The sequence below is a fragment of the Dendrobium catenatum genome, unplaced genomic scaffold (genome assembly GCF_001605985.2).
Source record: "Dendrobium catenatum unplaced genomic scaffold, ASM160598v2 fragScaff_scaffold_1284, whole genome shotgun sequence".
Classification (NCBI taxonomy): domain Eukaryota; kingdom Viridiplantae; phylum Streptophyta; class Magnoliopsida; order Asparagales; family Orchidaceae; genus Dendrobium; species Dendrobium catenatum.
In genome coordinates, this window is record NW_021319746.1 from 1,709,185 (window position 1) to 1,733,383 (window position 24,199).

General features: G+C 33.5%; 2 protein-coding genes across 2 annotated transcripts; one reads left to right on the forward strand and one right to left on the reverse strand.

The window, feature by feature from the left end:
* Nucleotides 1–4,824: 4,824 nt before the first annotated feature.
* On the forward strand, nucleotides 4,825–20,502 carry LOC110104042 (protein farnesyltransferase/geranylgeranyltransferase type-1 subunit alpha). The gene is made up of 5 exons (XM_020832982.2): nucleotides 4,825–5,091; nucleotides 5,301–5,410; nucleotides 17,915–18,035; nucleotides 18,266–18,361; nucleotides 19,857–20,502. Exons 1-5 carry the CDS (start codon nucleotides 4,861–4,863, stop codon nucleotides 20,292–20,294), a joined length of 996 nt encoding a protein of 331 aa, XP_020688641.1. The 5' UTR covers nucleotides 4,825–4,860; the 3' UTR covers nucleotides 20,295–20,502.
* Nucleotides 20,503–22,930: 2,428 nt separating this feature from the next.
* On the reverse strand, nucleotides 22,931–23,770 carry LOC110104043. Its single transcript, XM_020832983.2, has 2 exons — nucleotides 23,570–23,770; nucleotides 22,931–23,500 (listed from the first exon to the last, which is right to left on the reverse strand). The coding sequence occupies exons 1-2, from the start codon at nucleotides 23,741–23,743 to the stop codon at nucleotides 23,357–23,359; spliced, it is 318 nt and encodes a 105-aa protein (XP_020688642.1). The 5' UTR covers nucleotides 23,744–23,770; the 3' UTR covers nucleotides 22,931–23,356.
* Nucleotides 23,771–24,199: the final 429 nt, after the last annotated feature.

Genomic DNA, 24,199 nt, shown 5'->3' on the forward strand with positions numbered 1-24,199 from the left:
TATATATATATATATCACAAATTATTATTAAAAGGTGTTGTGTATAATATATTAATATAGTTTATTCCCAAAGTTTTTGGAGGTATTATAAAATGCTGTGGTTGAAATAAAGAAGTTGTCCTTTTTTTAAAGAAAAAATTCATAATAATATTACTAAATTTGGTTGGAGCAGTTGCAGTTGTGCATAAAAATAGTATAGAATTGTTGACTAAGATAAATTTGTTAAAAGGTGTTGTGGATATTGTAATTTTTTTATTTGAAATGATCTTTTTTATAGTTATTTTATTTTAATAGATTTGATTGTGAAAGTATTTTTTTTTTTATGATAGATATTTTTAAAAATTCTATTTTTACAACAATTTCACAAATGTTTTTGCAAATAGCTGTTATTTTCTCAAACTACAGAAAAGTTATGATTAGCTTTTCAACTTAGTATGCACATTTTAAAGGTATTTACAATATTCCCCCCAAAAAAAAAGATTTATGCAAATCTGCCCTTATAAATTTGAAGGTTTTGATGATTAAATTTTGGACGCAAAGAATTCTACAGACAAATCAAAATTTATAAAATATGATTAAATTTTTAAAATTGTAACTAAAAATCTTATTAATTTTTCTTATTAAACAAATAATTAATATTTTTTTTGGAAAATTATAATTACTTAAATATTATATCTAATAAATAGTTTAATAAAACAATATTAAAATACCCATATTTTTAACATCATTAAGTCCAATATTCATTAGTTTGGATGTTAGGACCAAAACAATCCCATTTTAAGGAGCTGATGGACCAAAATGGTTCATCAAAATAGTTGGAGACCATTTAGTCTCTCCTAAAGAGTTAATGGACCATTTTGATCCTTTTTTTCGAATCAAATATCAAAGGATCATTGGGTCCTCAAAATTTTTTTTGTTCCAACAAATGCATGACAATATTATAGTTTTTTCCTTCTTAATCAAATCAAAGATTGATGGAGCGTTGATATTTGACGATAGCTCACTTGACGAATAAAATCTTGTATATAATTTTCATCACATTTAACATTGATATTTGATGTAGCCCTTAATTGCATATCTCCCAAGACTCGAAGTGTTATAGGAGATGTCTAATAAGGATTAGGAACTCCTGGGATAGTGGTGGATGAAAGGTTGAAGGGAACTTATTGAGTGGTGGGGGAGATGGTTGGAGAAGGCTTAGATAAGGCCAAACTTGAGAGCCCCCCGTTTGCATTTAAGAGTTTTAGTGAATGGGTTAATGATCGGATCAAAGGGGATGAATATTTTGAACAGATAAATGAATGCTTACACTATCATTCTAAAGAATTTAGAAGAGTTTCATGAAGACTAAGGCCTCGTAAGTGATAAGATTCCAAGATTAGGTGTAGATTTTATCATGCTTGACTAAGAGCACCATGGGCAGATCCCCGCTCAATTCAGATATAAGAGGGATAGTTTTGGAATTCTGCGCACCCCCCCCCCTCCCCCTCCTCAAAAAATAATTTTTTCCCCTAACATGCACGCCCCATCGCACACGTGCATGCCCGTTCGAACAGCATTGGCGAATCGCGTCTTGGATGAGTCCACCAATGGTCAAAGCCTTCAGCGTTGCAAGAAGAAGAGGCCGAAGCCTTTGATTCTTTCCCCCTCTCATGATTACCCTCTCTTTTTCATTTTCCCATTAAAGCTGAAGCTTCGGATCCCCCTTCTCTGTTCTTGAAATGCCTCCTCCCTCTGACTCCAGAGCCTTGCAGCTACCTACAGGACCCCGTCCCCTACCTCCTGCCCTAGCCGAGCCAACCTCTGGGCCTCGCCGAACTCCAGTTCTAACCTCTCACCGCCTCTGCGATCCAAGCCGAACAGAGCCACCTAACCTCTTTCTTTTCTTTCCTCTCAACATGCACGTATACTCCCTCGCTTTTCTCTCCTTCATCCTTTCCTTCCTTCCTTTCTCTCTTCTTCCCTCCTCTATTTTTGTGTATCAGAGTTTTTTTTTTTTTTGAAAAATGAAAACATTAAGATCAAACAACCAACTTGTAAGCTCCACTCATTACAGAAATGGTAAGCCATAACTACATCATAACCAAACAACAATGAAAAGAAAAAAAAATAATTAATTGAAAACAAATTCTTAAAGGCTCAAGACTGTTCGATCAGAGAGAAAAATTAGGGAAATGTTATATATAAAGAACTAACTTCCTACTTTCTCTAGTACATTATTAAAATTTAGGCTATACCAGCATCCATAGTACATTATGTGATAACTTCCTCAAATGCGTGCGGTGTATTTCCTTTGCTTTTTAAGGTATTAAATCATTGTTTTCCTAAATTAGTTTGTTACGTAAAATCTAATAATTTGTCTATAAAATCTTTGAGAAATCAAATAATTTGTCTATAAAATCTCTGTGACGTAATTAATTTTGCCTCCTCAATCTATGCAGTTACTTGTCCAAATCTTTCAATACATTTTGAATTGTTGGCTTTGTATTTTTTTTTTTAATTCACTATTTTTGTATGTTGAAATATTTTTGACAATAGAGAGATAATTTAGCATTTGTATAAAGATCACATAGATATAGATAAAATAAATGAAAAGTAGCTTATTAGATATTATATTTTATGTGGAAATTTGAAATGGGAAAAAATATGGGGCTTGAATATGTTAAAATGGTTCCACCAATATGCATCGTAGATTATATTGTATCGAATAATTTGTAATACCTACGCTCTTATGTTTCTACTCAATATTCAAATTTTAGACATATTTTAGTGTTGTAAGATTTTGTCTGTGCAAGGAAATGCTTATGTTATGTGGGAAAAGTGACTAGTGATATTAAGAATATTGCAAAAGACGTGCTTGGAGTATCAAAGGGAAAAACTTCTAATAGTGAAAATAGTTTGTGGTGAGATCCAAATATGCAAGACAATATAATAAATAAGAAGATTTATTATAAAAATTGGTTTATATACAAATTTTTTGATAATTGTGAAAGATATAAAGATGCACCTAAGGAATATAAGAAAGCAATATGTGATGCAAATATTTTAGCTTTTAATTATTAATATTATAGATTAGATACTAAGGAGGGAGAAATATATATGTATAAGTTAGTCAAACAAAGAGATATGAGCAGTAATGATTTAGTTCAAGTGAAGTGTATTAAGGATGAAGATCAAAAAGTACTTTTTATATAAGATAATATTAAACAAAGGTGAATGAGATATTTTGCTAAACTTTTTAATGAAGAATATGAAAATACGATTTACTTTAGCGACCTTAGCACCCTAAATGAAAATAAAGATTTATATTTTTATCGACATATTAGTAAAATTAAAGTTAGAGAGGCTTTAAAGAAAATGAAGTGTGGAAAACCTATTGAACCTGATGATATTCCAATAGAGGTGTAGAAATACATAGGAGATGAAGAAATTTCTTGGCTTACTAAACTTTTTAATAATATTTTAAAAACTAAAAAGATGTCTGATAAGTGGAGAATGAGGATGCTAAATCCTATATTTAAGAATAAATGTGATGCACAAGATTGTGCGAATTATATAGGAATTAAGTTAATGTGTCATACTTTAAAACTATGGGAGCAAGTTATGGAGCGTAGGTTGTGGCGTGATACTAATGTTTCTCAAAATCAATTTGGATTTATGCCGGGTAGGTCTACTATACATTTATTGAGAGATTTGATGGATAAATATAGAGAAAATAAAGATGATATACATATGATATTTATTGATTTAGAGAAAGCATATGATAAAGTTTCAGGAGAAGTGCTATAGAGAGTTTTTGAAAAGAAATGAGTGAATAATGCCTATATTCAAATTATTAAAGATATTTATGTATGAGCTATTACATGTGCTCAAACACAAGGTGGTTTGACCAAGTATTTTCCTATTTTGGTTGGATTACAACAAGGATCGCCCTTAAGGCCAAACCTTTTTTGCTTTAGTCATGGATGTTCTCATTCGATATTTGCAAGAGGATGTACCTTGGCGTATTCTTTTTGCTGATGATATTCTTCTTGTTGATAAGACTAGAGGGGAGTTGAAGGTAAACTTGAATTATGGAGGTCAACCTTATAGTCTAAATGTTTTCACTTAAGTAGATCTAAAACTGAATATATAAAGTGTAATTTTAGTAGTAATAGACCTATTGAGGGGATTATGACTTTGGGCGACCAAGTCATTAATAAGAGTATACATTTTAGATATTTTGGATCTATTGCTCAGAGTGATGGTGAAATAAATGAGGATATTATCAACATAAGACATAACTCAAGTTAGATGGTTTAAGTGAATGAATGCATCGGGCTTATTGTATGACAGAAAAGTCCCCCTCAAACTTAAGAGAAAATTCTATAAGATGGTGGTGAGACTTGCAATGCTTTATGGTGACGAATGTTGGCCATTAAAAGAGAAGCATAATACTAAGTGTTGTAGAGATGAGGATGCTCAGGTGGGTGAGTGGCTTTACCCTTAGTGATAGGATACGATATGAGCATATACATAAAAATGTTGGAGTAGCTCCAATGAAAGATAAGATTAGAAAGAATCATCTTAGATGGTTTGGTCACATAAAACTGTGACCTCCCAATGACCTAGTTAGGAAAGTAGATGCATTAGATTTGACTTATGTTAATAAATGCAGAGGTAGAATTAAAAAAAATTTGATTAGAAAATATTAAAAATGATCTTTGTTTATTAGATTAAATAAGAATTTGACTTAAAAAAAAAAAATTCATATAGTCGATGATATTGTTGGTGTAATGTTATTTTGAAAATTTTGCCATAAGAACATGAAAATTCCCTATAAATATCAAGCCGCCTTCATTGATTACTAGCACCGCCGTAATGTCGTCGGACGAAGACGAATGGGTGCCCTTTAGCCGCCGGCCGGAGTGGTCGGATGTGAAGCCGGTGCCGCAGGACGACGGGCCCCACCCAGTCGTGCCCATCGCTTACCGCGACGACTTCCGGGAGACGATGGACTACTTCCGGGCAGTTTACCTCTCCGGCGAGCGAAGCCACCGCGCCCTAAATCTCACTGCCGAGGCTGTCAGCATGAATCCCGGCAACTACACCGTTAGTCTATAACTCTTACGAAATTTCAATTCAGAATAGAATCCCTTTTTGTTTAGCGTTTATATTTCGTCTCCTGATTTAGAAAACGCGATTAGTGAGACTTTGTTTGAATTAAATGAAGACAGTGGAAGTGAAATATGAGGTAAATACTTTATGGGTTTGTTGTGAGCCTGCAATCATTAATTTTTATTTCTTTCTTGACTTGGTAGGTCTGGTATTTCAGACGGCTTGTTCTTGAAGCAGTGGATGCTGATTTGAATGATGAAATGGAATACGTCAATTGTGTTGCTTCCAAAAATTCTAAGAACTATCAAATCTGGTAAGTTCCTCATAATAACCTTCGACCTCCTTAAACCATTGAAGCACATTGCAACGAGTTTGGCAAGATCTTACTTTTTTCTTAAGCTTATTTTTTGGCCCAGCAGCAATATTTATGAAATCTTTTTAGCAAAAAGTTTTCTACGCTTATTTATGCCCTATTTTTAGAGATATCTGCTTGTTTATAACAGCGTTGCCAGCTAGTTGTTTTATTGAAGTAATCTGATGATATAAATTTGGGCAGTGGAAATGGACATTGTGTGATCTTTCATGCCTTGATTTATTGGGAAGAGAAGAATGCATCGTAGACAAAGAATCAAGAAGGTAAAATGGAAGAAGGTGATTAAGAGATAAGAGATTAGAAGAATGAATGTCTCAAAGAAAGGTAGGTTGATGCATAATGAAAGAAAGCATGGACAAGCCTTATTGGTACAAGATGGAGGAGGATTGATCGGGAGAATATTAGTGCAAATATCTTTTCTTAATTCATTAATCAATCATACTAAATTAAACTTAAAGCCTACAATTTATTATAGCTACCATAATTTATGATCATTTTAACTCTAATATAACTAATAAAATGACAAATATATCCATATCACAAATGTACATTTTATCCTTTACAAATTGAATGAAAAGTAAGGATGATGAGATAAACATGACACATTAAGTAATTTAATATTGTGCTAGGTTAGAATAATCCATCTTTTGGGAGTTCCATCCTAATGAAGATAGACAAATGGGAAGTTCAGACGATGAAATACTTGATGTAGAAACCTATATGAGGAAATAGAGACAAAGTGAATGATAGCATCATCAATGATAATATTAATTGAAGACCCTTGTCATCGACCATACAGAATATAACCATCCATTTTGGACAAATTTCTAAGAAAGTTTAGAGGTTTACATGCATAGTGATAGATTGATATGATGCCCTTATTTTGTAGAAGTGGTTGGAAGTCCTTTTTTTTTCCATTTGGGCTCATGGTTAAACTAGATTATGCCAAGGTCCTGGTTAGTTAAATTGTGTTAATCCAAATGTGTTTTGTGATGCATGATTTATTAGGGTCTAGGATTTCATAATGCAATTATATAATGCAATGCATAAAAATCACGCACATGAAATCAATTTGATAGTTTGCAAACCATCTAATAAAACACATTATCGCCCCGTTAGATGAAACTAGAAAACATGGCAAAAGTCATCATAAATAATAATTTAATGATCGAATAATGTAAATTATACATTACAGTATATATCACAAAAAATCACATGTCAATAAAAAATGCACCATAATTAGAAAATCAAATTCTTATATGATTTGACCAAATTCAATCACATTAGCAATTAATCACTAAAATTTGAGAAGAAAAATAATAATTTATAGCCCGATATTGCTTTTCCAAAAAATTGTTTGTCATCATTTGCACCACTCTAAAAAGTTCCACATCCAATTAGCCATTAAAGCATAATCATGAAATAAAAATGTCAAACTAAGTATTATTAAAACTACTTTTACATTCTTCAAATCTTCCCATATTTATGATCACAAAAGTCTTGTTCAAATCATAAGGGTACAAATTCAGTAACCTCAATGCAGACGAAGTCCTACATGCTTTGATCTTATATGACATAAACCACAAATTTTCACAGGATCTTGTCAAACTATTCAAAAGTGTACCCCAAGTTTGCTAAAGCAGTTGCATGCATAAGATATACATGTAAGATATCAACATGTAGTATGCTCTAAAGTTGCTTCAATATTTTGTGTATAGACCAAATCAAAAGTATCCAAAATTGCCGCCATTACGCTTGTAGAATGGTTAAATATCCACAATCCTTGTTAGGGAATACCGTAATTATGGGTGAGCCTAAAATATTCAGAGAAATTGTGGACAAAAAATTGCAAGACAAACAATATGAAGGAATTTATTCAAACTCTACTTTTTGTCAAAAGCCACAAATAGTGGAATCAATCTAAATATCCTTCTTCAAAGGAATAGTGACATTCATTTCAACCAAGACCCTAACTATTGATGCCTTGGATAGCTTATTAATAATAGCATTGACTTGAAGCAGTTTGCCAAAAATTCAGCCAAGATAAGACATAGTGGATTGGTCGAAGTAGTGAATCTAAAGTTGAGAAAAATTAACCCAAACTAGAGTAACAAGGCTTTCTTTGAACAATTAGAATAAGTTGATCACTTAACCGTCCATGTTTGGAACCCATCCATGTGATTTGATATCTTAAAGAAGAGTTTCAAATAATCATCTTTTAGGGATAATTCAATAATCATCTTTTAGGAATTAATAAGTACAACTAGGTAATCCCCAATCAATCACAAATTTTCTATTAATGAACGAACAATCTTTATTCTGGGGATCTTGGGAGAACTTGTCAATAAGGAATAAGGATAAAGGAGAAGCTAATTAATATATTTCTAAATAAGAAAAGATGTTCACCTTGAGAAGAGGATATTAATATGTGATGGGTTGATACATAATCTTGTTGAGAATATGTAGAGAATATAGAGGAGATTAGATGAAAACCAGGACCATTATCCCTTTGCAGCCTTAGTTAAAGCACGAAGAGCGTGAATCGATGGAGATCCTATAATGATAAAAATCATGGGCACAGGGCAAAGGGCAAAGGGGAAGCGACACATTATGAGGTTACCTAAAGTTAGTCGACCACGAAATAGGTGGATATGATACCACTGAATGATTTGGAAACCAAAGGAAGTGAGGAGGCATAACACTAGATAAGAAATGTGAAATATAAATTAATAAGAAATGATCAAGTTTTTATCAATAATTACACCAACCTAGGTACTGAGGTTGAAGATGGTATGAATTTGTGAGACCGGTTCTCACAATGAGAACCGGCCCAGTTGGCCCAAGGAGGGCCGGTTTTGGAATACAAAAGGCTGATGTGTTCAAGCCTAGTGGACCCCATTTTGAAGCAAATTAATGAAGGAGAGGGCGGCGGCTAGGGTTGGAGGGAATTTTTGAATTAGGAGTTTTGAATTAATGTATTAAATAGGAATAGACATGTTAGGGTTATGCTTTGTTTTGTGCCTGATTTGGAGTTCTTGTTCTTGTGTCTTGGGCCCTAGATTCGTCTAGGGATTGGAAGAGAACGATCGTCCTCTAGAATTGAGGATCAATTGTATCTTGCTTTATTTCTTCTATTAGTTTGATTTTATTCAATAAAAATCACTATTTTGTTATTCTTTCCATTAGATTTGTGGAGCACTTTTGTTGTTTTTGTCTTTATTTAATAGGATTTGCTTGAGGATTTAGAGGTGATTTTAGAACCCTTGGAGTTGATGGGCGTTTGTCAGAGAGAAGATGGAGCTAAGGAAGTTCTGATCAAATGAAAGAGCCTCTCGGACTACGGCGCCACATGGGAACCATATGAGAGAGTGAAACATCAGTTTCTCTGCTTTCATCTTGAGGACAAGATGATTCTTTGAGAGTGTGGTATTGTTTGTCTGGTTCTCACTGAATCGGCCTAACCGGCCTTAGGAGGGCTAGCTCTAGTATACAGGAGGCGGACATACCACCCCTGTTATGTTGCCTAAGCCTAGTGGACCCCACTAGGAAGCAAATTAAGGAAGAGAGGGGGGTGGCTAGGGTTGGAGGGAATTTTTGAATTAGGAGTTTTGAATTAATGTATTAAATAGGAAGAGATGTTTATGATTAGGGTTATGCTTTGTCTTGTAGCTGATTTGGAGTTCTTGTTCTTGGTGTCTTAGGCCCTAGATTCGTCTAGGGATTGGGAGAGAACGATCCTCCTCTCAAATTGAGGATCAATTGTATCCTGCTTTATTTCTTCCATTAGTTTGATTTTATTCAATAAAAATTACTATTTTGTTGTTCTTTCCATTGGATTTGTGGAGCACTTTGATGTTTTTGTCTTTATTGATAGGATTTACTTGAAATCTTCAAGTGTTTCCTATTAGAATTCAAGCACCAACGCTCAGAGGCAATGATTACTCACAACAAAAGTGGGATTGAGGGAACAACCAATAGCACTACTTGTAAGAGAGCACTGGGCATGAAGTAGCCGAACATGTGACATATACATAAGTAGAAAAGCATCATGTAACAAAACACTAGTGATAGTACTGAGCAAAGCACATGCGTGACCTAGTTTGAATGAGGGAGAGATGATATTAGTTGTTAAGTTATCTTTCAAATTCTGTTGTAATTTGAATTGAAATTTAAATAATTTAAATTTATTAGAAAATTTGAATTTTGAGAAAGTTCTTATTTTGGATTATTTTTATATTTTATTTAATCATATTTTTATTTAAATTAGATGATTGATTTTAATAAAGTTATTTAGATTTGAATTCAAATTAGTTTGGTTTTATCTCATCACCCTATTTTTTAAAAAAGGGGTTGTATAGATGCTATATTGAATTTTTATTGCATGATGAATTTTTGTTGTTGTTGTTGTTGATGAAAAAAATTTAAAATGATATTCTGTGGAGAATATCAACTTCGAATTAAAAATTCTAGCTTATGATTGAATACTATGTAGAGATTAATATACAATATTGAAAAAACATAGTATTCTATAATCAATTGAAAGATAAAATTAGGAATTGAAAAAAAAAAGAAATTCAACATTCTTGGAGATTTCCCCTTAAATAGTGTAAGTTTGGGTTTTTTTCATTATGAAGTATATAGTCTCTATAAAGGCAAACTCTTTTGGTTAATTACATCCCATGAGTGGTGGTCTATTGAGAATACATTTGACTAAAATAGTGCCAAATATTTTCATGATTTTGAACGATGAAGAAGGATGTGATTTTAGAATTACAAAAGGAATTGATTTAATTTTTGATCAATTGTTTTTTTAGAAAGCTACATTAAGGAGGAGCACTGGATTCTATGAAACTTAGAAATGCTCCAAACTATCTTATGTTGAGCTTCAATGTTTTAAAGTTTAAATTTAGTGTTTGAGTTTATCAATGTATTAGAAATTTGGTTCCTATATTTTATCAACACAATATTGAAAAAACCCTAAAAAGATGCGAACTTATGATGTAGCAACCAAGAAATATTAGCCTCCTATCTTAAAACTAAGGTAAGAACCACCATTTGGATAGTAACTCAAACCTAAGTCTAACAAGTGCAAAGGGCTTATTGCTTGAAATCTCACCAAGGGCTGAAGTGGTCCCGATACCATTGGACTTATAACCCTATTTGGAACAGATTGCTAACTGAAGTTATGTAATCACTTTAAAAAGCATGGTATCAATGTCCTTATGCAATGCTAGATAGATCAGGATATTTTCTTTTAGAACTTGGGACTTGACTTAGTCATTAAAAACCAATCAGCTCAATCATGAGGGTATATAATGCTTCTAATTAATGCATTTTTGGTTATATGGTCTTTAAATGATATGCAATTATTTCTATTATGTGATGTACGAGATCACATATGTTATATCTACTAGAGCAGTGCTTGACGCCGATATTTCTATTAAGCATGATTTTGTTGATAGAATAATTAGTGAAATAATGATAATAGACAATAGTTCACAAAGACGCTTCTCTTTTATTTTTTTAAATTGTTCTGTGGTTGGTTTTAGTTGTTTACATATTTCTAATAGAATTTAGTCATCAGAAGCTATTGTTATAACAATAATTAAGCCACTTCACACAAAGCAATATGAAAAAAAAAAAAAAAAAAATATAGAAAAAAATAAAAATCAAAAAAAAATGAAAAAAAGCTCCGCAATACACCCTAGAAAAAGAAAATGTGAAGGACATCTGAACTTTGCCTTAATACAAACTAACCTAATTCTATACAAAAATGGATTTTAGCCTATGGGTTTTTAAGCTTTACCTTCAAAATTATCTTGGATTCTAAAGCATCACTATAGGGCTCATCCTTGTATGTCTTTTTTGTTGTAATCCCATGGGCCTTTCATAATTTTCCTACTCTTAAATTATATTTATAGAAGTTAAAATTACATAAATACCCCTTCCTTCAAAATAGAAGTTAGTACTAGAAAGTATATATATTCCATTTATTCATCCACAATCTATTCAATCACCTAAGTGTAGGTGCATACAACAATTTAACTGAACATATTACGATGATGTAGAAAAAGAAAACCCTAGTCCTAGGAGGTATAAGGCTTGTACCTATTAAGCATTTAGTCTGTGTTGGATTGTGAGGGTGTCACACTATTACCTAATGTGGTGTTTGATTTTTGATTTTAAGAGGAGTTTAATTTTTAGTCCATGGGTAGTTTAAATTCAAATGATTAATATTAAACATCCTTTAATTAGATTTTGATATATGGGGCTTGATTTTTTATTATTGTTTTAAAGATTGTTGTGAATGGACAATGTTTAACTTGGGGTAAATCTTTCTATTCAAGATGTCCTAAAAGGGTGAGGTGGAATTTTGCTTTGTCTAAAGATCATATGACTCAGATCAATCTACGTCTTAAGCCCCTATGGTTGGATGGCTTGCTATAGTTAAATTGTATACGTTGGTCTTATAATTTAAGATTGGACAGCACTGAGGTCACCTCCTACCACTAACCCTAACTAGAAATCTTTACAAATGACTTTTGTTGAAGGCAATAGAGGAGATCTTTTAGTGATCTTGATTGCAGAAGGATCATTGTAAGTAGGAGATCCTATTATATGGTTGGATTTAATTGGTATGCAATTTTGTTTCACAAAGTTTCACATCATGGATTGAGATTTAGGGCTCTAATGGTGTACGAAGATCCAAGGGGTTTAGTTTGAATTCCTTGCTTTAGTGGCTTTGCCTGGTTGATGTGGGCTTCAAGAGTTCGGGTGTGGCTCTTTTGTGAAATTTTATTTTGGGTCAAAATTTTAAAAGACAATTTAGATTGTAGATCTAACACTACCAAATGAGTTCACTCTCATTTTATGAGTACTTCATGATTTAGTACCAACATTCCTATAGGGACAAATCCCCTATGGTTAATTATTCCATATAGTCGTGAGATTTTTTTTAATAAGATTAGTTGATAAGCACTAAATGCTTACTTATAATTGCAAGAATTTAATTTTAGGATTAAAAGCATTTACTCTCGTTAGCTTAGAGTGGATGGTGTGAAGAATTATGACGAACGTGATCATGGTCCCATATTATTTTCTTGGGTTGTCATGGACTTTGGTTTACTTAGTCATTTAAGGTAGTCGACAAACTTAATCAAAGAATCCGTGTCAGCAACCTTGGGTTGCATCATTTAAGGAGATCTTGAAGATCTAGGGTGAATGCTTGTTTAAAGGGATATTTTTAAGTTTATATTATATAATAAATGACTTTGTGTTCTCTATGATACATCACTTAGTGGATTTGGAATGTTGGAGAACTTGTGAGCTCTAGCTATGATCATAAGTTAATGGTGCAATTTTTCGATAAATCACTCGATCAATGGGCTTGATCACAACCATACCTTTATAATACCATTTGGCGGCAAACCACCTTTGTAGAGGTTACATGCTTTAATCCTTACTTGCTTTAGATCATTGAGAGCGGCCATAGAGGTATGGTTGATATGGCTTTAGCTCTTTATGCTTCAACTGCATCAAATTGATGTGGAGGGTGGATGGATTGTTGTTTTAAGCTTATACTATTATATTTCATTTTAAATTTATTTATATTTAATAATTTTATTTTATTCTTAAGATTTTGACAAAAAATATTTTTTTTAGAATTTTGGGGGTATTTTGATGATAAAGATCTTCTCTTGTTAAGATTTTATGTCAAGATGACAATCATTGGATAGCTTGCTTGAAGTGCTTGCTTTTGTAATTTGAGAATTTAATTTTTAGAGTGGACCCCATCGATTTTGATGTTTGATAATCATGTCCATTATAGGGGTGTTTTAACAAATTGTATTTGTTGCTTTGGACCTTATCAAATTTACTTGCTTATAAATGATTAGGTCTATAATTGGCTTATTGTTTGAGTTGATTTGAAAATTAATCACATTATAGACCTTGTCGACCTTAATATTTGTGTGTAGAGGATTGGATCTGAACACTGAATTTACGACCAGCTACGAATGTAAAATAGTCTCTAGAGGTTGTTTTTTAGAATGAGTTTTCTATTTTAATAGCCTTTGAAGGCCTTATGCAAACGTAAGACAAAATATTTGAATGATTTTTATGATCAAATATTTGGCTCCCACTTTACAATAATGTTAGTTTACTTGGTTAGACCGAGAGCAATGGCAAAATTATTCTTTTTGTAAAATTTGATTTTGGATTTTTTTTATAAGCTTGTCAACTTCACTAATAATGTTTTGGAGGATCAAACTTGGAGAATAAACTTATGATCTTACCCTATAGACAGGGAAATCCACTTGAGAAAATTAAGGCAACATGTTGATGATTTAGAATTTGAAAGAGGGCTTATGAATTTAAAAAATGGTCGCTTGCTTTTTCAAAATGGGGTTTGCAAGTTCTTATATGTGGAAAATTTGAGTTGACCTTATTTTTAGTCTGTGCGGCATTATTTTACATTAAGTCTAAGAGTGTAGTATATTGCTGGGACATATGCGGATGAATTTGCTTGTTTTTATGCGTATAACATTCTGATGTTAGATTAATACATGGATAAGTTTATTAGAGCCCATGCATAAAAGTTTGCTGTCAGTGAATTGATGTGCTATGAAAGATATACGCATGCCATTTTTCAAAATTTGTCTTGAATCTTTTTACTATGGGCATGCTTATCGGTGTGTTTGCAATTATGCATACTTGATGTTGGGCACATATCTTGAGGACAAGCATGATCTTTAAAGTGCTTGCACTTTCAAATTATTATAATTGAGTTAGAAATTACTTTTTGATGCTTGCACATGAATTTGCAATTATTCAAACTAAGTTGCTTGCATGAATTTTTTTTTGTTAAAGTGCACACATTGCCTTTTATTTCTAAAAAAATAGTTATTGTAGTCTATTTGTTTAAATGTCTATGTTTCGGATTTGGTTGCGACTGATTATAAGTTAGAGCTTAAAATATTGTTGTTTACTTGCATTTAACCCTTGTTTTGCTCCCATTGGTGCCACATTGGACCTCCCTTTTACTTATAAATAGGAGTTGTCGGGCTTCATTTCCACAATCAGTTAAGTTCACAGCATGCCCTTGAGAGTTTTAGTAACAACATAGTGGTTCTTAGTAACAACACAGTGGTTCTATTCTTGCTTGTAGGCAAGTTGCTGAGTTCCCTATAAGCCCTGTCTTGCTTCGTTCCAATGTTGTAAAGTAATAACCATTGCATTTTGAAATTCTCATTTTGTAATTATGTTCCTTTTTTGTAATTTATATTTTATAAGTTCATGTATGATGTTTTTGAGTCAAACGGTTCATTTTGATTATGTTATTTTTGAGTTCTTTTACTAAAATTTTTTGTAGCCTCTCAATGTCTCCCTCTTGTAGGAGGCATTTCACGAATAAGAATGTTTGCATGGTTAATATTCTACATCGGGGTGCTAAATTGAGTTGACAGGTGACATTTGGTTCTTACTTGAACATGTCGACCTGACCCAAATATGCTTGGCCTAAACCCAACCAGTTTATTATATGAGTTCAAATGTTTAACTCTAACACATCCAAACCAACTCAACTTGTTTATTATATGGATCATGCATTATTTTTTAGAACATTTAACCCGAACACAACCTATTCAAGAACCCGTATAAATATTCAGGTCAACTTTTGATTTGAGTGTCAACTCAAACCCAACTTGGAATTTTATCGGGTTAAGATTTTAGACCTGAATCCGATCTGAAATTTAATTGATAAACTCGAACCTAAATTTTTTGAGTCAGGCTCATGTCTTGCTGGGTTATTTATTGACACCCCTAGTCTTACGACATCGTGGCTGGTGGTTTTTTCTTTTTTGAACCTATTAGTGCTTAAAATAATGTCTTCTTTATGTATGCATGCATGAAAAATAGTGCTATATGCATAATGTTGTTTTATATGATGTTGAGTTTGTTTTTGTAGATGAATTTGAGTTTGCTGTTTTAAACGGATTTGATTTTACTAGTGTAGACAAATGTTGTTGCAGATAGCCACCGTATTAGATAAATGTTGGAGTAGAAAAGTGCTCTATTAGACGATCAGATTTGCAGCTGAATTGAGTGTATACTTTTTCTCTCTTTTTTTTCCTTATATTTTCTTTTTTATTCCTTTTTTTTTTTAAATATTTGTACATTCAACACAAAGACATTGCTTCCTCTGGTGAGGCATGTATAATCTAGATTGAATTCTTTGATTTAAAGTCATCAGAGCGTATTAGTTCTTGGGTTTAGAATGACTAATTGGGTTTGAGAGAGTATAGGGATGAATGCCTGAGCATTGGGGATGGAGAGGATTGGATTACACAACCGATATAGCTTGATCATACAATTATTTATAGGCCAAGGGTAGAGCTTGATCGGCCAAACCAGTGGTATTCAATGTAATTTTCAAGCTGAGGGGTTAAGGATAGAACATATGGATGTCGCCACACTAGGCTATTAGGATGGTTATATACTTTCTGATTTGATAGCTGAAGCTCGTTCAAGCTACCAAGTTGGCAATCTGTAGACATTTTTTGATTAGATTACTGGTGAGTTGCACCTCAAATGTCTAGAGACGGTGGTAAATGACTCAAGGTGTTCAGGGATAAAAGTTTAGGGCTTAGGATTGGATACTCCTAGCCAAATTTTTGGTTGATGCATTTGGAGTTCAAGTTAAGTTGGTTCACTTGAGGTTTAGCTTGGTTGGGCTAACTTGGGAAAACCCCTTCGGTCCTTGGGCAATGGCTAGCCAAATGGAAAGGCTATTGGAGTTGATTTTGTAGGTTTGGTTCATTTGGTCAAATGAGTTTGACGGATGCCTATGAGGCTTAGGTTTGGGTCCAATATGATTCTAAATGACCAAGGAATGAGCCAAGGTCATTTGAGAACCAAAGTTTCGGTTGAGTTGCAAGGATTAGTTTAAAATTTTTATATGAAAGAATAAGGGTTTCAATGGGTTAAACCATTTGACCAAGGGTCCAAGGGTTTGACCCAAACCCACTTAACCAAAATGGTTTTGTGGTTGACCTGGGGTTGATTTAATGGGGTCTATTACCTAGGATGGATATGTTGGGATGCTTTGAAGTTACTGGCCTTGGTCTAGGTCAAGAGTGGACTTAATTTTGACGGTTCCATATGATTAATTTAGAATTCTATGACTTCAAGCTTGATTTCAACCTATTGCGTATGGGCTTACAAGGTTGGCAAGGGTTTAATGTGATTTCTACGTTGTCTAGGGTAGACACCTAAGGATCATAGGCATCTATTAGGTCATCTTGGATCAAATTGATCTAAACATCCCAACAAGTCCTAGGTAGGGTCTATGCACCGTAAGGATGTGGTTTGAGTTTGAATTGGATTGGCTTCGTCTACGGAAGGATCCTTAAGAATGACTTAGCTAAAGTATGATATGCAATGAACCAACTCATCCTATTAAAAGGGCATTTGATCATTACATTCCTATGGGTTTCAATGAATTTTAGATGGGTTTTACTTTAGTTTGGTATTGATTGGATTTGGATTCCTAGTGAGGTGCCTTGGTATTGGGTGCACGTATGATTTGAACTATTAAATTTCAAGGGTTAGAGTTCAATTGGATCACCTTAAGACCAAGAAGTTCGTAAGGCAGGGCTTTCTATTAGGCCAATGCTAGGTTAGGCTAATGGCTTCCCATGGTGAAACACTAGGCTAAAGAGGATTTAGAATTTGGTTTCAAAGAACCCCTACCAAGGCTAGGGCACCTACAACTAACTCCTAAAAAAGTCTATAGTTCCCTAAGGCTAAGTGAGTAAATTCTAGGGTTTGGCTTAGCTAAGGTCAAAGAATTCCTCCTAAGATAACTTATAGGGTTGGCCTTAAGCTAGAACAAGAACTATCTTTGGCTAAAGCTAGGCAACTATCAAGTCTAAGCAACCTCATTAAAAATGTGGTAAACACTTTCTCCCGATTATTCTCTCTAATCTCTCCTAATTGGTAAGTCTCCTCTTCCTCGTGATATTCTCTTTGATCTTAAGATACTCTCGCCCTTTCCTTATGCCCCTATCTCTTACACAAATTGTATGCATCCCAAGGCAATCTCTCTTGGGCCACAATTCTCCCTACTCGAGAAATTAAGAAAAAAAAACTTAAAGCTTTGGATATCATCATAAAGTTTTTCTATTCAAATTACATTAAGATTATTTTTCTTCTACATTAAAATGCCCCAAAGGAATAGAGGTGAGGGGTAGAGAAAAATAAAACTTGAAGACTCCTATGGTTGGAAAAAGGATAGCGATCAACTGGGAGATGGAATGCTGTAACAAATGTCATTTCTTAATTAATTGGTTTATAATCATCAAACAATTCCTACCATTTATAGTAGTAATCATAAATTTATGGACATTCTAACCCTAAAATACTTTAATATTTTAATTTATAATGTAGGCACCATAAACGATGGCTTGCTGAGAAGCTGGGTCCAGAAGTTGCACAGAAGGAGCTTGAATTTACTAAAAGGATATTTGCTATTGATGCAAAAAACTATCATGCCTGGTCTCACAGACAGGTGAGTTTTATTTTCATTAGGTCATTTTGTCCATTAAAAAGTCTCATGACTTATTTCTACCTGTATTTTGAATTCATACACAAGGATAGACAATCAATATTAACTTTAGTTTTGCACAATTTTTTACCTAACCCAGTGTAAGAATAAAACATCCATTTCTTACAAGTTGAGTCTAACTCCCAGTTACTTTCACTTTGAGATTGCTGAGTTGGTTGCACCCTCGCATGCAGTGGATTCTTGAGGCACTAGGTGGGTGGCAAAATGAGCTCGACTATTGTACTGAATTGCTTGAAGATGACATCTTTAACAATTCGGCATGGAATCAGGTATTTATTTATGGTTTCAACGATTTTACTCGCCATAGTTTACCTGTAACAACTTCCCTTTAGCATACTTAAACTTGGAAGGTACAAAACATTCAGTTTCAAACAGATAGCGACACGAAGGGAGATAACTGCTGTGTTTGTTCAAGTATTTTGCTATCTTGATTTGCTTCTTATTAGTTTTATCAGGATTCAGGAATATCCAATTCAATTTGAAATACAATTTTAAATCCATTCTGCATGGTCATGAAGCATCGACCAGCTCTTAGAACTTCACAAATATAGTTCTGCAACAAAAAAGTTGGCGTTTGCCATTTTTTTATTTTGAATCATAAGCAGTTGATGTGTGCAATTTTGAAAGGAGTTAATCCATTTGAAGGGTTTTTACTTTATGCTCTACCTAAACTTCACCCTTCCTTGCTCCTGAACAAAGTTCTCCACTTAATAAAGAAGTATAAACAATTAGGAAACCCACTAAGCGCTGCAACGAAAGGAAAAGTCGCTTGCAACAATGGTAACCGTAATTACTGGTATCAACTCAGTGGACACAATAAGGCCTACACATTCTTGCTCTTTGAAATAGAGGTAGCTTTTATTTTTGTCATTCAGGAAGTAACCCCAAACTTCCACTTTGCAGATAAGTGGCAACTTCTTTTGTAACTTTTGTCTAACCTTTCTCCATTACCCTTCTTTTTCCCCACCGCGTTACAATATCCCAGTCAATACCTATATATGCTTCCTCTTTGCAATACAATGCTACTTTCTCTCTCTTTGCTTTATTAATTCAAGATGTCAGGATATCCTTCATTCATGCCTAGATATGCTTCCTCTTTTCCAATACATTGCTAATTTATCCCTACTGCTTAACAAAGCCCTACATGAGGTCCTGGTTGGGTACCCATTGGGTACCCATGCTTTACTCGGGTGGGCTTCACCCACCCACACCCACCTATGGTTACTTTCAGGATGTCATACCCATCTATACCCACCCACTTTCCATGCTTTTTGAACGCAGTCTGCCACGGATTGATGGCCTTGAGGCTTGTTTCCCTTTGCTCTTATTGCAAACTTTCAATATGCATATCAAAATTTACCGTAGTCACAGTGTGGTTAAGTGTTGCACACTATATAGTGAGGATTGCAATAATATAAGATATACGGTGATTAGTAATGTAAATCAATTTATCCCTCGATGTTGAGTACCCAATCATACCCACCCACAAGGCCATGGGCGTACCCATACCCGGTGTGGGTATGGATATCCAATGCAGGGCTCTGCTGCTTAATTAATTGAAGAAGCATGTAATTCAAGAGTTGCTTCTGGTTATTTACAAGAAATGTTAAATCTGTTTGTCCTATAACAAAAATTACAAAGTATTCTTTATGCGATTTTTTTCAGTGGATGCAGCACGTTAATATATAACTTCTAGTAATTACCCAACTTTCTTCTTCGTGGGAAACATATTCTTAATCATTATCAACCCCTCATGTGGACCAGAGGTACTTTGTCATCACAAGATCTCCACTTTTGGGAGGCCTGCAATCAATGCGTGAATCTGAGGTGAGTTATGCAGTTGAAGCCATCTTATCCAACCCAGAGAATGAGAGCCCCTGGAGGTACCTGAGAGGTTTATATAAAGGGGATCCCAATCTTCTAATATGCAATAATCAGATCTCAGGCGTTTGTCTCCAAGTGTTGAAAACAAAGCACAATATCATATTTCCTTTGAGTCTGCTTTTAGAGCTTCTTTGCCATGGCTTCCAACCAAGTACTGAATTTGTGAGCGCCGTCGAGGCTTTGCGAACCTCGGTGCCTGAATCATCTTCAACCTCCAGTTTGGCAAACACCATTTGTTCTGTACTTGAGACTGTCGATCCAATTCGATCGAATTACTGGTCATGGCGGCGAAGCCATCTTCCTGCTGAGGTTTGCTAAAACTGTTGAAGCCAGTGATTTTAATGCAAATTGTTATTGATTCAGCGCAAGGTTGGTTGTCTTATTGCCACCTTTTTGTAATGTTTGCTGTAGGGATATGAAGCCAACCATGACAGTGTATGGTCTGAATGAGTTGGTTATAAATATTCATATTTAAGGACTCAAAATCTGAAAGTTGAGGCAGTCTTTGCTTCTTAAATTCTGCTTTGTAGTTCTGAATATTATACTGTTGTAGAGTTTCAATTTTCTTATATAATTTTTTTAAAAAAAATTTTCTACTAAAGTTGCTTTCTTTATAAAGCAGTACAAAGGCTGTCCCAAATGAAGCTGAAAGTCTAGGCTTCATTTAGGATGATTTTCTAACTGTTTCGTAAACTTGGTATAGATAAAATAATTTTTTATAAGGTAGTTTTTTAGTAATTTTTTTTTGAAAGCAAAAAAAAGTCTAATAAAAATTATAATTATGATATGAAAAATAAAATAGTAATGAAGCTGTTCCTAAATGTGATTCAAGAAGAACAATCTTATTTCATCCATTTTATTTTTATTTTACCTGCGTGTATCTTGGGGACTTGAAATGTTTTTATATTCTTGCAATTATGTGATAATCTTCTTTCACTCCATGTATAAGAAGTTATATTTGACAATCTTTCTGAATATCATACTAACTTTTGATCTTTTGAACTAATAAATTAGGGATATAATTTAAAAATAGATATAATAAATAATTTAATTATTAAAAATATATTTTAAAAGTAAAGTTTTAAAATAGGCAATCATTTTTTTAATGGACAATTTGTCACTGATATGGTAAATAAGTTGATTGTTAAACGGATAACTTATATCAATGTGAATTATATATATATCTTAACTTTATAGGTTATTATAAATAGACCATTTTGAGGACTATTTTACCTCTATACGAACTTATCTTTATCACCATACTCATATAGGTTATCATAACATATCATTGCCAACCTATTCCACACGATATAATTTTTCTTATCCACACACCATTTTCATTATTGAACATTTCAATGTATATAGACCATTCATTTTGAGAAGGCAATTCAACATATCATAAATATATAGCTTATAAGTGCAGTAGTCTCACTTCTTAAAATCCAACCATTTAATATAGTACTAATATACTCATAATTTTGTATTGTGTTTTTCATAAATATGCACCATGAGAATTTTCTAACTCTTAACATACATATAAATTTTGATTACATATGAATTTACACGTAAGAGACTGAAGCAAAATTTACTTCCTAGGCCAAAAATTGAATATTTTTTACTCAGTTTTTCCTCAGTATTTGGTCGGTATTGTTAGTTATTGTTTGATAATAACGAGTAATACCGCTCTGTGAAGATCAATACCGAGCAATACCAAGTAATCCAAAAAAATACAGAATTTTTTCTAGAAAAAACTTAGTATTTTTTGGGATTACTCAGTATTGCTTGGTATTTTGTCTTCACATAATGGTTTTTCTCGTTATTGTTGATATTGTTCGGTATTTGCTCGGTATTTCTCGTTTTGTGCCTGCGATCTTAGTGCCGGATGAACGTAGCTCTACGTACGTTCACCGGCCATAATAAAAGTTCCATGAAGAGAGAACTTGAAGAGGAGAGAGAAAAAAAAAAGACTGCCATTCATCTTTGATTATGGCTTGATTTTAGGGAAGGATGTAGAAACTTATGTAATTATATAATTTTATCAAATATTAATTTTTCATGTAGTTTTAAGTTTTTTACTAATTATTGCATAGTACTTCGAATTTAACAGACTGAGAAAATTATTATCTATTCTTTTAGCGAGGGAATTCAAATTTTTTGAAAAATTAAGTGTATTGTAAGGTTGTGAAAATCATACATTTTTACATGAACATATTTGTAATAATTTTTTGAATAAAGTAGATGCTACGCTGACGAAGTGAAGATGTTTTTCAAGGTAATTAAAATGCCAGAACTCAAATATACAAATTTTTATCTAAACGTTAGAGAACTTGAACTAGAATTCTCTGTTCATCTTTCTCTTGAATGAAAACTTGAAAAATGGTAACTCTCTTAGCCATCTAGAAAATGTGGAATCTCACCTATACTTAAAATTAATCCACGGGAAGGTCACACTCAATCCACAGAAGTTGCGGACATTAGACACATCCTTGGCAAGCACAAAGCTCATCTTGTTTAGTTGGTTTGAAACTTTAGCTATCAATCAAAAGGTTTTGAGCTCGAGTTTTACGTATGTGATGTGTGTGAATTTGCCTTAATTGGCCTAAACATCCCTCCAAAAAGGCGAGAAATCATTACGTGCGATCACCAGACACCATCCAAAAGCGAATCAGGACGGCCACATCATCATTTTGCTGTGTACTACTATGTACCGGGTGACATGGCGCATCCTGATTTGCCTCCAGCCGGTTCAGTGATCGCACATAATAATTTCTCCAAAAAGGCAAACATATATGCATTTAAGGACCATAACATTAATGATTTTCCTCTTAATCTGAGCTCTTAACAAGTTCATGTTTCACCAAACAGATGAAAGGAAGCCAATACTCTAAAAGATGAAAACAAAATACAAGAAAGGATAATAAATAATATCATAAAGCATCTATTTAAGCACTTCAACATAAAATGTTAATGAATTATAAATAAAACTTACATATAGAGACTTCAATGCAATTTATCAGCCCTGGAGGACAGATGGATCCTATTTCTGAATTGAAAAAGTAACGGTTACAACCGCAGCATTATAATCAAATCAACATTTCTATATGTGTAAATGTAAATTTGAAGGAATTCAAATCATTACTCGCTTGAAAAGATACTCATTTCTGTACTATCAGATCATCTGACATACAAAAAGAACTAAGAAATAAAACCAATACCCTCAACAAAGTCCTTATTTACCTCTCAGAGAATTATAACCGTTTTGATCCTATTAAAATAACAGTAACAGCTGTGCAAATTATAGGAAAAAAAATAGAATGCTTGCCAAGCAAATCGGAAACTTCATTTCTTACCTTTGTTTAGAGCCAAACATATTTAAGTTCTCACCATCCTGCAGCTTTTAGAAACTTGTCATATGGGCTTGAGGGTGGAAGCCTAAATGGCTGCTCAGTCTCAATAGATTTTGTAATTGAACTTTTAATGTCCTCTGATGATATATGGTCAGCCTCAGCGAGTTGCAGCGTAAGCTGGAAATTAGAGGAGAAATGGTTAAGACATAATAAACAAAATTCTGGATAATATTTAGCTTCACTTGCCATGGGTTTGGTTGACAGGTGATTCTTATTATCATTTGATAAGCTTATTTCTGAGTCATCTCTGTGACTCTTGAAGCTTCGGAGGACTGACATCTTCTGCTGCTTCCCAATCACAAGAGCTTCACACTGGCTCTTCATCTCCTCATATGGAACACTGGAGGAGAGGGCCGGCATTGTAGTTGACTGCTGTGCAGTCTCAAGAACCTGTAATTTGTTCGCATTTGTCCATCTTTAAAGTAGGAAGTACAGGTAGATGACAAATGGCAATGCATGGTTTCTTTGATTCGCTAAATCAAAATTTTAACTAAAGGCAGAAATTAATGGTGTTCACACTTCTTATTGATTTTTTAGTTAAATTGAAAACTAATAAAGATAAGGATTCTTTTTTTTAGTAGGGCCTCATATATAAGCAGAATTGGTTTTTGGATTATTGAAATTATGAATAATTCCTAAAGCCCATGTTTAAACTTCTAGATACCGTTAATGAATCACTACGACACTTAATCAAGAACAGCATTTGATCGTGGTCTACAGTAAGTTATTGTTAACATTACAAGTTGAGTACTTATATATTTTGTTAATTGGTAAATAGTGAGGATTCTTAATTTCCTAAATTGAGAGAATACTAGG

Coding starts and splice junctions, on each gene's coding strand:
- LOC110104042 (XM_020832982.2), top strand. CDS start 4,861: ATGTCGTCGGACGAAGACGAATGGGTGCCCTTTAGCCGCCGGCCGGAG. Junction 5,092..5,300: donor TGAATCCCGGCAACTACACC/GTTAGTCTATAA, acceptor TTGACTTGGTAG/GTCTGGTATTTCAGACGGCT. Junction 5,411..17,914: donor TCTAAGAACTATCAAATCTG/GTAAGTTCCTCA, acceptor TTTATAATGTAG/GCACCATAAACGATGGCTTG.
- LOC110104043 (XM_020832983.2), bottom strand. CDS start 23,743: ATGCCGGCCCTCTCCTCCAGTGTTCCATATGAGGAGATGAAGAGCCAG. Junction 23,501..23,569: donor ACCTGTCAACCAAACCCATG/GCAAGTGAAGCT, acceptor TCTAATTTCCAG/CTTACGCTGCAACTCGCTGA.